Source organism: Myotis davidii, unplaced genomic scaffold (assembly GCF_000327345.1).
Source record: "Myotis davidii unplaced genomic scaffold, ASM32734v1 scaffold555, whole genome shotgun sequence".
Lineage (NCBI taxonomy): Eukaryota > Metazoa > Chordata > Mammalia > Chiroptera > Vespertilionidae > Myotis > Myotis davidii.
The window spans coordinates 427195-439125 of NW_006286315.1; the positions used below are offsets into that span (position 1 = coordinate 427195).

An 11931-nucleotide genomic window follows, 5' to 3' on the forward strand; every position below is an offset into this window, starting at 1 on the left:
GCTTTCATGCCAGGGGCAGAGCGCTATGGTGTGCATGACTGCAAGGCCCAACCAGGCAGTCTGGCCCTCCACAGGCGTGTCTGCCAACCCTGCCCTAACCCAGTGCTCTGACCCTGCAGTTCGCACACTTCACATTGGATCTGATAAAAGGGAGACTGATTCTGGAGGTCCTAGAGAACCCGAGATTCTGCATTACCAACAAGGCTCAGGAAATGCTGGTGCAGCTGGGCTACAAAGGACACTCAGTGATGAGGGTGGAGAATAGCTCTTTCCAAAGTGGATAATAGGGCTACTTGCAGCCCCAGGGCTCCAGTCAAATGAAGCCAGGGAAGCTGGGTCCAAGCCCTGAGCAGGCTCCTGTGTTGCAGGCTTTGTCAGAGACTTCACCACGCTACCGTGAGCCAGGAGTCAGGGGCGAAACGGAAGGATGGAGAACGCACAACTTGTGTGAGCACCACAGAATCCATCCCCCTGCAGAGCTCGGGAATGTTCTGCCTGGAGCCAGAGGAAGCCTGCAGGCTGCTCCAAGGGCCGTCTCTGCAGGCACCATTTACAAAAGCCCACCCAACAAACGCCACATAGAACACTCCCTCACTTTACAACTCTGTGTTCACCCACCCAGAGGCACAGGTTTTTCTTTTACTCTGATGCTGCCAAGTAAATTCTGGGGCTATGTCTGTGCTGAACTGTCACGGTTCAGGAAGTGCTGCGGGCAATGCCCCCACTCAGGGAGCTGCAGACTTGCCACTTGCAGCCCCAGCATGCTGAGGGCGGCCGGGCAGCTGTGCTCACCAGCTCCGGCACATAGAAGATGCTGCGGATATTGAGAGGGGCGTCCGTCTTGTAGTGCAGAGTGTAGCGGGGCTTGTCGTGGGCCTGCGCGATGTAGCGATAGAATTCCTCGTGCTGCCACTGGCCCACATCCTTGGGGTCCATCATCCAGATGGCCTGGAAATGGACATGAACGGGGAATGTCATGTTTAAGACAGTTCCTCCCAACAACCGCAGGGAGCTGAGCTGGTGGAGCGCGTGGCACCTGGTGCTAGTGATGCTCCCTCAGGATGAGACGAGGACTGGCCTCCTGGCACAGACCAGGTGGTGGCCTCAGGTGCAAGCCCCTCCCCCTGCCTCCGGCCCCACCTGCTCTAGCTCTGAGGGAAAGGGTGCCCCAGAATGGGTGGGTAAGGGGGCCCACAAAGGGAGAGACACACAAAAGGCTCCGAGAACAAGGACCCCCTCCCAGGCAGTGTGCCCAGCAGGGCCAACCAGGAGGCAGGATCTGGATGTGCCCACACATCATCAACACTTGGCATCAACCGGCAAGTGGTAAAGAAACAGTCCAGCCAAACGATGGGATATTCCTCAGCCCAACAAGGACAACACAGGTGAACCTCAACACATGATGACAGGAGGCCAGGCACAATAGGCCACATCACTGATTCCATTTATATGAAATGTCCAGAACAGGCAAGTTCAGAAAGCAGAATGTGGTTGCCAGAGATGGGGGTAGATGCTAATGGGTACAGGTTTTCCCTCAGGGATGAAATGTTCTAGAATTGACTGCGCTGATGGCTCCATGGCTCTGAATACTAAGAACCATGGCCCTGCGCACTGCAAGGGTGAAATGTGTGGTGTGTGCGTTACAGGTGATGCACAAGGATGGGGGGGGGGGGGGGAGGACCTAATCTGCATCACAAAGAACATGGATCTCGCCTCTCCACAAAGAACACCTTGTACTGGGATTCTGACATCATCCTATCCTATTTCTGCCCATCCAGCCCCAAAATGTACCAACTGGCCTCCATAGCTGCCTGAGCCCTTCAGCAGCTGCGGGTCTCACCTGCAAGGTATTGATGCGCTTCCCATTGAGGTACAAGGGGAAACTGACGAAGTTACTGTATTTTGTCACCACGTCTGGAAGAGACAAAAGAGTAACAGTGACTACAGGAAACGTCTAGAAATTAAAGCCCTGGAAGTTGCTGCGGGGGTAACTCGCAGGCTGGGGGACGCGGTGCTGGCCCGTGCCCAGGTGGGAAGCCAGGACACAGCAGGGACACATCCTGCCCGCATACACTGAGCAGGACTCACACCAGAACCAGATGTCTCCAGGTCCAGGCCGCCTTGAGACCAGGCCGCCTTCTTGGTCACATGAATGCGGTTTTATCAGCTGGCAGGGGACCCTGGAAAGCACTCAGCACCGGCGATAAGCGTTGAGTAAGACGTGGACAGAGAAAACCACACACAGCAGCACCCCCTCTGGTTCTCAGTGAAGCCTGGGCTCAGGCCGGCCAGGTGGGAGGGCCAGTGATAGCTGACAACACAGGGAGTGATGCAAAGACTGTGCAAGTGACCGAAGCCACACAGCCTGGAGGAGAGAGAACGGCACCCGACTTGGCCAGCAGTCAGGAGGCTAGGCCTTGCCTCCTGGTTCCACACGGGGTCAGCCGGAGTCTGTCCTCAGAGTGTGTCCTCGGAGGGCCCAGGCAGCCACGCCCAGAAACACTCCTGCTGCCAGCTCGGCCCGAGTTCCCTGCACACTCCCAGCCTGACAGGATCTCCTAAAACACGCCAGCAGGAGGTGCCGCGCTGACTGGTGCTGCTGCCCACATGTCCAGAGGCCCAGGCTCCCGCTCACCTCGAACCCGGGCCTCGTTGGCAAACTCTCTGCAGTCTGACTTGAGATGGATGATGATTTTGGTTCCAGTTCTAACTCCTGAAGCTTCGGCGATTTCAAATACCCCGGAGCTAAGGCACAGGAGAGGGAGAGAGCCAGTTCCGCACGTTACTGCTGACAAACCCCACCTGCAGGTCAGTGACTCTCCCTGGGTTTTCACAGCAGAGCCCAAGCTGACACACAGAAGGGAGGCCAGATGCCACCTTTTATTACCCAGCTGAGCCCCAGACCGACAACTCTGTGTTGGGGACAGTGGCTGCTGCAGGGTGGGATGGGGGCCCTTCTGCTCCCAGGGCATAGTCTCAGGAGCACAACTTCTCAAGCTTTATGTCCACCTGAGCGGCCGGGGTGCTGTGCCAGGCACTGGGAGCAATCAGAGGCCTGGAGACCGCCCCTAACTCCCTTGCTAACTGCATGTCTAAGCCTCTAGCAGAAGCCAGGGGTCTCCTTAAGAGCAGAGAAACTGTTTTAGGAGAAAAAGAGGAGGGGACGAACCCCCAAAAAGTTCCTGCCTTGTTGCTACCTTGCCCAAGTGTACTCTGAGCACTGCTTTCTTGGAATAAAACAGAAATCTAAATGGTGACAGGGAGATGAGCAGCGCTCTGGCCCGGCCTCCTGCGTGTGGACAAAGACTCGGTCGGGAAAGCGGGTTCGGAAGGAAGTTTGGGGCCTGTTGAAACAAGTGCTCACATTCGGCCAAGGTACCATCTTCCGCAAAGACTGTCTCTAGATAGTCTTGGAACATGGACTTACTGAGCTGTAAGACACGACCCCAGTGCACACTGGAGAGCAAAACCAGCATCTCTGAGGGGAAACCCGAGTCCTGTGCTGGTGGGAAAGCAGGGCCAGGCCCGTGGGTCAAACGTGGAAGTTCCAGGGTCAGGAGGAATCAAAACTGGGCTCCCACAGGACAATGTCCAGGGACACTGCCCAGCGCCAGGGGGCACCAGGAGAATGGCCAAACCATGAACCAAGGAGCCTTGCCTGGGACGGTCTACACTCAGAGCACAGTCATGGAGCCCAAACAGACACCAGGGGCCACTGGGATCAGAAAGCAGGACGGTCAGCTCCCTGTAAAAGGCCGGAAAGGCTTGCAGGCATCTCCTGAGGGGGGTCTAACTTTCCAAATGAAGGGCAACGCTTCTGCTGAATTCAGGTGACACTGAGCTGCGGTGGTCCCAGGGCAGGGGGCAGTCCTTGTGTATGACTCGGGGGCTGTTGTCACTTACCCGTCTGAAAGCCACTGGTAACCCGGGCTGTCCGGGCTGGCTGAACGAGAATAGACCTCAACTCTGTCGGCCACCATGAAAGCAGAGTAGAAACCCACTCCAAACTGGCCGATGATCTTGCTGCTGGCCTCCGCCTGGTTCTGCAGAGCGTCCAGGAAGGCCTGTGGGGGCAAAGGCTGGTCAGGGTGAGGGCTTCACCCCCAAAAGAGGACGAACGCTGCGCCTCCCCGTGTGCGTCCCTCTCACGGCTAAGATACCATTTCATCCTCCAGACAAACACACCACCCATTTTACCCCCATTTTACCCCCCGAGAACAATGCCATGGAGCAGTAAAGTGAGTTGCCCAAAGACCCCAAGCTGGGCAGCAAGGTGACCGGTTCTGTATCTGCTTGCTAGGGCTTGTAACCCTGCCTGTCGCCATGGGCCACACCCCCCGGAGTGAGGAAGGGCAGTGTGAGTGAGTGCACACATCCTTCCTGCAGGAAAGCGGGGAGTGGCAGCTTCTGAGGTTTAGTAGGTGAAGTGGTGTGACACGCATGCCCAGATGTGTCTTCTGCATGTATCCTAGATTCCATGCTTCATGGGGAAACAGTACATACCAAGTACATACTTTGTATGACGTACCACCGGGCACTTAACTATTATAACTCAAGTTATCAAATTTCCTAAGATTAAAAATCAAGCAAAATGAATGCACTCATTGCTATGAATACTGTCCAATTGAACATTCTGCGATTATGTAAATGTTTTATATGGTCCAATATGGTAGCTACTGACCTCATTTGACTAGTGCAACTGAGGAACTAAATTTTAAATTGTATTTAATTTCAATCCAAATGGCCACATGTAGTTAGTGAGATAGCACAGACTTCCCTTGATAGAAATACAATATATGTAATGGGGGGAGGGGGAGCAGGTTATAATAAACAAGTTTTTTAAAAGTGGAAATTTCTGCCTTGCTGGTGTGGCTCAGTGGTTGAGCATCAACCTATGAACCAGGAGGTCAGGGTTCGATTCCCGTTCAGGGCACATGCCCAGGTTGCAGGCTCGATCCCCAGTGTGGGGTGTGCAGGAGGCAGCCGATCTATGACTCTCTCAACATTGATGCTTCTCTCTCTCTCCCCCTCTCCCCCTCCCCTCCTCTCTGAAATCAATAAAAAAAATGTGTGTGTGTATGTATATGTATATGTGTGTGTGTGTGTGTGTGTGTGTATTTTTTTTTTTAAAGTGGAAATTTCTGTAAATCACTTTGGACCAGTAAGTAGACTATTTTCAAGCACAAGAAGCATTTGGTCACCAAGGAGAAGCACAAAGACAGCCGAGGGCCACCAGCCTTTGTCTTGGGCTGGCACAAAAGCCGCTGGAGGAGGACACCTTGACCACTGACACCTGCCTCCCCTCACAGGCTTCAAGTTGCACAGCAATCAACCACCCGCAATGGGCACCCTGTCTCCACAAAGGGTTTCTGAAGGACCACCCTGCCTACAGACACTGCAGGCAGATTTACTCTTGTGATCCTTGTCTGAGCGGAGGAACACTCCCTTGTGCCTGCCCTCTTTGCCTCACTCCTATGCAGCTCAAGTATTCACTGAGAAATGAGTCAGAGAAAAGCTTCAGGAGGCAGAATGGCACATTCCAGACTCAGACCAACAGGCTCTGACCCTTGGGATGGTAATTCCCAACTATGCAAAAGTACTTATTTCAGCCTTTTCATCGATAAAATAATAGCACCTTCTTCAGATGTCCCCCTGACCACACACGAAGTCATGTCACATGGTGGTTCCACGGCACCAACACGGAGCTCCCACCAGAGAATATTACTGCTGAAGCTGGTGTTCAGAGCGAGCTGGCACCTCCCTCTCCAGTGGGAGCTGCCTTTTAAGGACAGGAAGGAAGGGGCACCGAGGGGCTTACCTTTGACCCCGACTTGGCAATTGTTCCCAGGTTGGACACCAACTCCTCCTGTGTCATCCCAATGCCAGTGTCCTAAGGAGAGAGACACACTAAGCACCAGAGTGCCGGCACCTGGGCAGGTGTAGGGACAGCCCGGAGTCACAAGTGGCATCAATTACACTTGCCAGGCAGGGCCCAGAAAATGGCACGTGGTCATCAGAAAAGACAAATCCTAGTCATACCAGCCATAGCTCAGGAGAAAAACCTCACTAGAAAATAGACTCACAGACCAAAGAGAAAACCGGTCCAAAACAGAGCTGCAGGGCGTCACTTGATTTTCAACAAAGGTTCCAAGATAATTTCATGGAGAAATGAAAACCAAATGGTGCTAAAACACTGCATAGCCACATGCAAACATTAATCTCAACCCTGACCTTCCTTACACCATACACAAAAATGGATCACGGACCCAAGTGTAAGAGCTAAGATTGAAGCACTTTAGAGGGAAATATAGGAGAATATAACTTTGGAACAGATAGACATTTCTTAGGTCACTAAAAGCATGAAATATGGAAGAGAAAAGTGATAAACTGGACTTCATTAAAATTAAAATGTCTGCTTTTCAAAAGCCACCTAAGAAAATAAAAAGACAAGCCACAGACTGCGCCCAAGCCTGAAGTTAGGTGTCAGTCTGTTAACTAAACATTTAAGACGAGCCTCTCAGAGACCACTTCTTTCCTATCCCACCAGTGTCTGAAGAGCACCTTTCCCTCAAACAGGCCTTCCACTTAGTGTGGCCAGCACACAGCTGGGGCAGGGGCGGGGGAGGGAAGAAGTGGGCTGATCTGACCCCCAAGGGGACAGAAGCTGGACATCAAAAAGGTACATAAATATAATATTTATCAGCACAAGACCTGGGAATATTTCCTGAAAAGTCCCTTTTAACTTTGGAAGTTGGTGCTTTACCCTTCATCAAAATTCTTCTTTGCAATCTAGTAATAATGAACATGGAAACAATGATGGCCTCTTTGTTCTGTAATTTCTTCATGGCCTGTCATCCCTAGATGAGTTTTAACCTCCTCAAAAAGGTCCTTAGCGGCCCCTCCCTGCTCTACTCCACAGAAAAGAAAGTGTACACTGGTCAAAAATCAATGAACGGAACTGGTGAATTTTATTATATGTAAATCATACCTCAATTAATCCTATTAAAACAACAACAAAGACAAGCACACACACAGAGACCAGAGAGAATAAGTAAACAAGCGCACACAAAAGACGCCTACAGCAAAGTCCTGAGCAGCTGAGCCAGTGTACGTGGAGGAGGCAGGAAGCCTAATGAAAAATGCCCACTTAGAGCCCCACTGGGGCACATCCTGCCCCCCCCCAGAGACGCACACCCCCACAGAGACGCACACCCCAAAATTCCACCATGATTCTGGATGACAGGTCTGAAGCAGCTTTTTCGGGATCATAATGTTCCCCTTTGGGGCACTGCCTGATAAACCTTCTTTGCCTTTCTAACTTTTTGACCTTAAAATTTTCAAAAGGTTACAACAGCAACCAAAAGTATTGCTTCATCAAAATCAAGAGTGTTAATTCAAAGAGCAGGATAAGATTAAAAATAGTACTACAGAATATAGGTGCATGGGAAAATATGCTTTACAAATGAACAAGAACAGTTGAGGCCCTGGCCAGTGTGGCTGTTAGTTGAGCATCATCCCATGCACTGAAGGGTCTTGGGTTCGATTCCCTGTCAGGGCACATGTCCAGGTTGCAGGTTCAATACCTGGTTAGGGCACATATGGGAGGCAACCAATCAATGTTTCTTTCTCACGTCGGTCGATCTCTCTCTCTCTCTCTCTGGAATCAATGAAAAACATATCCTCAAGTGAGGATTAAAAAAACAACAAAACCCAACAATGGTGCAATATACAAATCTTGTAACATAGAAACCCACACCTGAAACCTATATAATCATGTTGACCAATGTCACCCCAATAAATTTAATTTTTCAAAACTGAAGAGTATGCAATAAAAATTTAACAGTGAAACCTATATAATTTTATTAACCAATGTAACCCCCAGATAAATTCAATAAAAGTATGAAAAAATATGAAGAGTACCTTAAAAAATAATGTAGTTTAAAAATGTTTAGACATGTAAACAAATGCACAGATACCAAAAACCTAAATAGACAGATGGGTTATTTTAAATTTCCTCCTTTTCTACTTATTTGTGTTTTCCAAACTTCCTACATTGAACAAGTTTGTTGTGGTTGTATATTAAAACAAGAGTTATTATAGCTGTAAAGATGGTCAGCACAACCCTTGGGGCCTAGAGGCATAACAAACGGGCAGGTCCGTCTCCTCTCTCCCAGTGAGCGAAGAGGACCACCTCCCGTCACCTCAATGGCATCAGCACAAGAGGCAGGGAGGCGGCCACCCGTCAGGATGCAGGAGGAGGGACCTGGATTGTGATGGTGCCTCTCTCCGTGTCCGTCTGCAAGTGAATCTCCATTTCTGGCAGCGTCTGGCCTTCAGACACCAGCTTGTGACGCAGCTTTTCCAAGGCATCGCTAGCATTGGAGATCAGCTCCCGAATAAACACCTGCAGGAATGAACATAAGATGCTAACACTGCAGGGTCTATTTGGTTAGCAGCATCTGCAGCAACTGCTAAGAGGAGGAGAGAATTGCCACAGAATATTCAGTTTTTAACCATAAAGACTTCCCACAGCTTTATACAGTACCCTCTAACTCTACTGATTGTTCCTCCTGAAAATCAAGCCTGAAGTTAGGTGTCAATCTGTTAATTAACAATTTAAGAAAAACCCTCTGAGAAACCACTTCTTTCCCATCTCTTGCCCAGGGATGACAAAATATTTCGCAAACATCTTTCTCCTACTCACTGAAGAAAGACTCTCTGGCTTTGGCTTCATTTACTCTAGGGCAGTGGTCGGCAAACTCATTAGTCAACAGAGCCAAATATCAACAGTACAACGATTGAAATTTCTTTTGAGAGCCAACTTTTTTAAACTTAAACTATATAGGTAGGTACATTATTATTAACTTAATTAGGGTACTCCTAAGATGGCCTCAATCTGATTGAGGTACGTTCGCTGAGGTCGACCCCTTCCAACTCTCCCATCCACACTCGTCTTGTATACTTGTTTCATCTGTCTCCTTTCCAAAAACCGACTTCTGCGCATGGGCCACAAAGTTTCAATCACACTGTACGTGCGTGCCCGCATGTGGTATTTTGTGCAAGAGCCACGCTCAAGGGGCAAAAGAGCCGCATGTGGCTCGCAAGCCGCGGTTTGCAGCCCACTGCTCTAGGATCATCAAAAACTGGCCTACCATGTTCAGGATAAAAAAGGGCCACAGGCCCTGGCTGGTTTGGCTCAGTGGATAGAGCATCGGCCTGTGGACCTCCCAGGTTCGATTCTGGTCAAGGGCACATGCCTGGGTCGCGGGCTCGATCCCTACTAAGGGGCGTGCAGGAGGCAGCCGATCCATGATTCTCTCTCATTGATGGTGTTTCTCTCTCTCTCCCTCCCTCCCCCTCCCTTCCTCTCTGAAATCAATAAAAATGTTAAAAAAAAGATCATGAATCCATTTAGATGACTTCCTCCTCTATGAAGTTGTACTACCTTTTGTTTGTCCTAACTGCCCCATCTAATTTCCAACTGTTGGGGGCCTTGATACTTATCAGCACAAGACCTGGGAATATTTCCTGAAAAGTCCCTTTTAACTTTGGAAGTTGGTGCTTTACCCTTCATCAAAATTCTTCTTTGCAATCTAGTAATAATGAACATGGAAACAATGATGGCCTCTTTGTTCTCTAATTTCTTCATGGCCTGTCATCCCTAGATGAGTTTTAATCTCCTCAAAAAGGTCCTTAGTAGCCCCTCCCTGCTCTACTCCACAGAAGTCCAAGAGATCTTCCTCTAGAACGAAGGAAGTATACCAGTTGATGAGAAAAGGGGCTTTTAAATTACCAGCAAAATTAATTAATTTCCAGAGTCAACTGGCCCAAAGAATCATCTAGATATATTTACCCAAGCAGATTGTGGCAAAAATACTTTGGCTGGTAACTAAGATTAGGATCTGTCTAAATTTAGTGCATTCTCACAGCTAATATACTATCTGGCATCTCCCCCAGAATAGTATAAAAACAGTTTTGCAAAAAAAAAAAAAAAACACCCTTGCTATGCTAGGAGTGACTGAAGGTACCGCACCTCTTTTTCTGAGTACAAGGAACGGGCAACAATGTCCAGAAGCTTCTTTGTCTCAGCCTGGAACTCATGTTTGGAAACAGAACCTAGTAATGAATCACAGACACAGCAATAAAGTTTAATTTCTATTTTCGTGGAAGAATATGCTACACACCATTCAAAAGAATGTTTAAAGTAATGAGTTTTAAACATTTTGCCAGAGAAAATAAAGAAGAAAGAAACCAGTTCTCTGGGGCTCTATGGCAGGATCTCAGGAGCAGAACAAACCTAGTGGGGCTCCTTCTCCACAGAAAGGGGCAAAGGAAGACAACTCTCACCCGCCTCCCTCCGAGGCCTACACCAAGGCCGGTACTTCCCACAGTGTCCAGTCATGAGAATCGGCCTGGCTCAACAACCAGACCCTGGACTCCAGTCTTCAAAACACTGGTTTCCAAATTACTTACTTATGAAGCAGAATAACATGAAAACCTCAGTCTCTTAACCTAAACATCAAAGATTCTGTTGTCTCATTTGAAAGCCAGAAATGGACCCACTTTGGGACTGGCTCTAGAGACTGCTTCTCTACACTTCTTAGGAATGAAAGGACAACTTCAGCGTGTGGTCCTGCATTGGCCAGGCCAATAATGAGTTTCCTTCTGGCTGCCATGATTATTAACAGATGTGCCATGAATCATTATTTAGAAGGTGCCCCATCGCAAACCCATGGGTGACCACTAGAGGGGGCAATACACCAGAATGAAAGTCGGGAGTTCCGAGGACACATTCATTGTTTTGAGGAAGGCTCCCTCCAACCAAGACCTTCCTTCCTGTGTCTGAAGCGAGTGGGTGGTTCCATCAATCATTACTTCCACCTCACAAACCTGCCCTCACCAGCCCGCCAGGAGCTAAGCCTTCCCAGACCCCAACGCAGCTGAATGCAGTACCCTGTACGGTCTCCGTGCTGCTAATGATGGAATGTGGGGGCTCCTCCTTCTGGTCCTCTGCAGCTTGCGAGCTGAACGGACGTGCAATGTGGAAGCTCAAAGCCAGGTTTCGCCTGGGGCAACTGGACTGGACCGGAGCTCTCCAAGGACACAGAACTGGTTTCCCTGAAAAGACAAACATGCACAAAGAATAAGCCCTCGGGAACAGATGACCTAATGTGGTCACCAACATATTTGGTAACATCCTCACCCAAGTCAAATACCAGGAAGTATCAGAACTCGGGCAGAATTCTGAGGCAGACAGGGCCACGTGGCGCCACTTCCCCCCCCCCCCCCACCCCCCAGTGAGATCTTGTATCAAGTCCCCAACTCAAACATCCCTCATCCCTCAATGCTCACAGCCCCCACAGGAGCCTGAACAAGGGCAGGCCAGCCTTCTTCACTTTAACTACAATGAAAAAATGTAGAAAATATGTCCCCCTGAGAGGAATCCAAATTTTTAAATGTTAATATTCTGAAACAGTCTCCTCTTCTAAAGGATCTTTGTTGATTCCTTTATTTTCCTTTTTTGTCTGAAACTGTCAGTTTTTTTAATTAGTGTACTGAAAAAATGAAAAGTAGCGAGGGATCTCTTCTGCCTCAGGAAGGGGCCTCACTCTCCCACCTTTTCTGTAACTGCTCAGCACAGTGGCCCCAGGAACCACTGCAAAGGAAGATGGGAAACCCGTCATATGCTGGTGTCCCCGGCCCGGCGGACAGATCCTACGAACACTGTGCCTGGCGGGAATCAACCCTCACTACAGCCCCTCAGGACAGTGTCCCGCACCAACTCCAGGACCACCAGCCTGGGGACTGGCATCAGTCAGTCTGTGCTTCACGGCCAATGCTTTCAAGGATACAGGTCAGACATGCAAGACCCTCCGAGTGGAAGTCTAGACCTTGCTGAACGGTGCCTGACAGAACGTCCAGAAATAACCT

General features: G+C 49.4%; 1 protein-coding gene across 1 annotated transcript in view; it reads right to left on the minus strand.

The window, feature by feature from the left end:
* The window catches only part of TRAP1 (TNF receptor-associated protein 1), a 27872-nt gene extending 16187 nt beyond the window's left edge, over window positions 1-11685 (minus strand). The window contains exons 1-9 of the mRNA XM_006757876.2: window positions 11618-11685; window positions 10954-11118; window positions 10034-10116; window positions 8264-8404; window positions 5819-5890; window positions 3904-4064; window positions 2636-2745; window positions 1841-1914; window positions 793-948 (exon numbers count right to left, since the gene is read on the minus strand). Of these exons, the coding sequence (XP_006757939.1) occupies window positions 793-948; window positions 1841-1914; window positions 2636-2745; window positions 3904-4064; window positions 5819-5890; window positions 8264-8404; window positions 10034-10116; window positions 10954-11118; window positions 11618-11684 (1029 nt within the window). The 5' untranslated portion in view covers window position 11685. The remainder of the gene's footprint in view (window positions 1-792; window positions 949-1840; window positions 1915-2635; window positions 2746-3903; window positions 4065-5818; window positions 5891-8263; window positions 8405-10033; window positions 10117-10953; window positions 11119-11617) is intronic.
* Window positions 11686-11931: the final 246 nt, after the last annotated feature.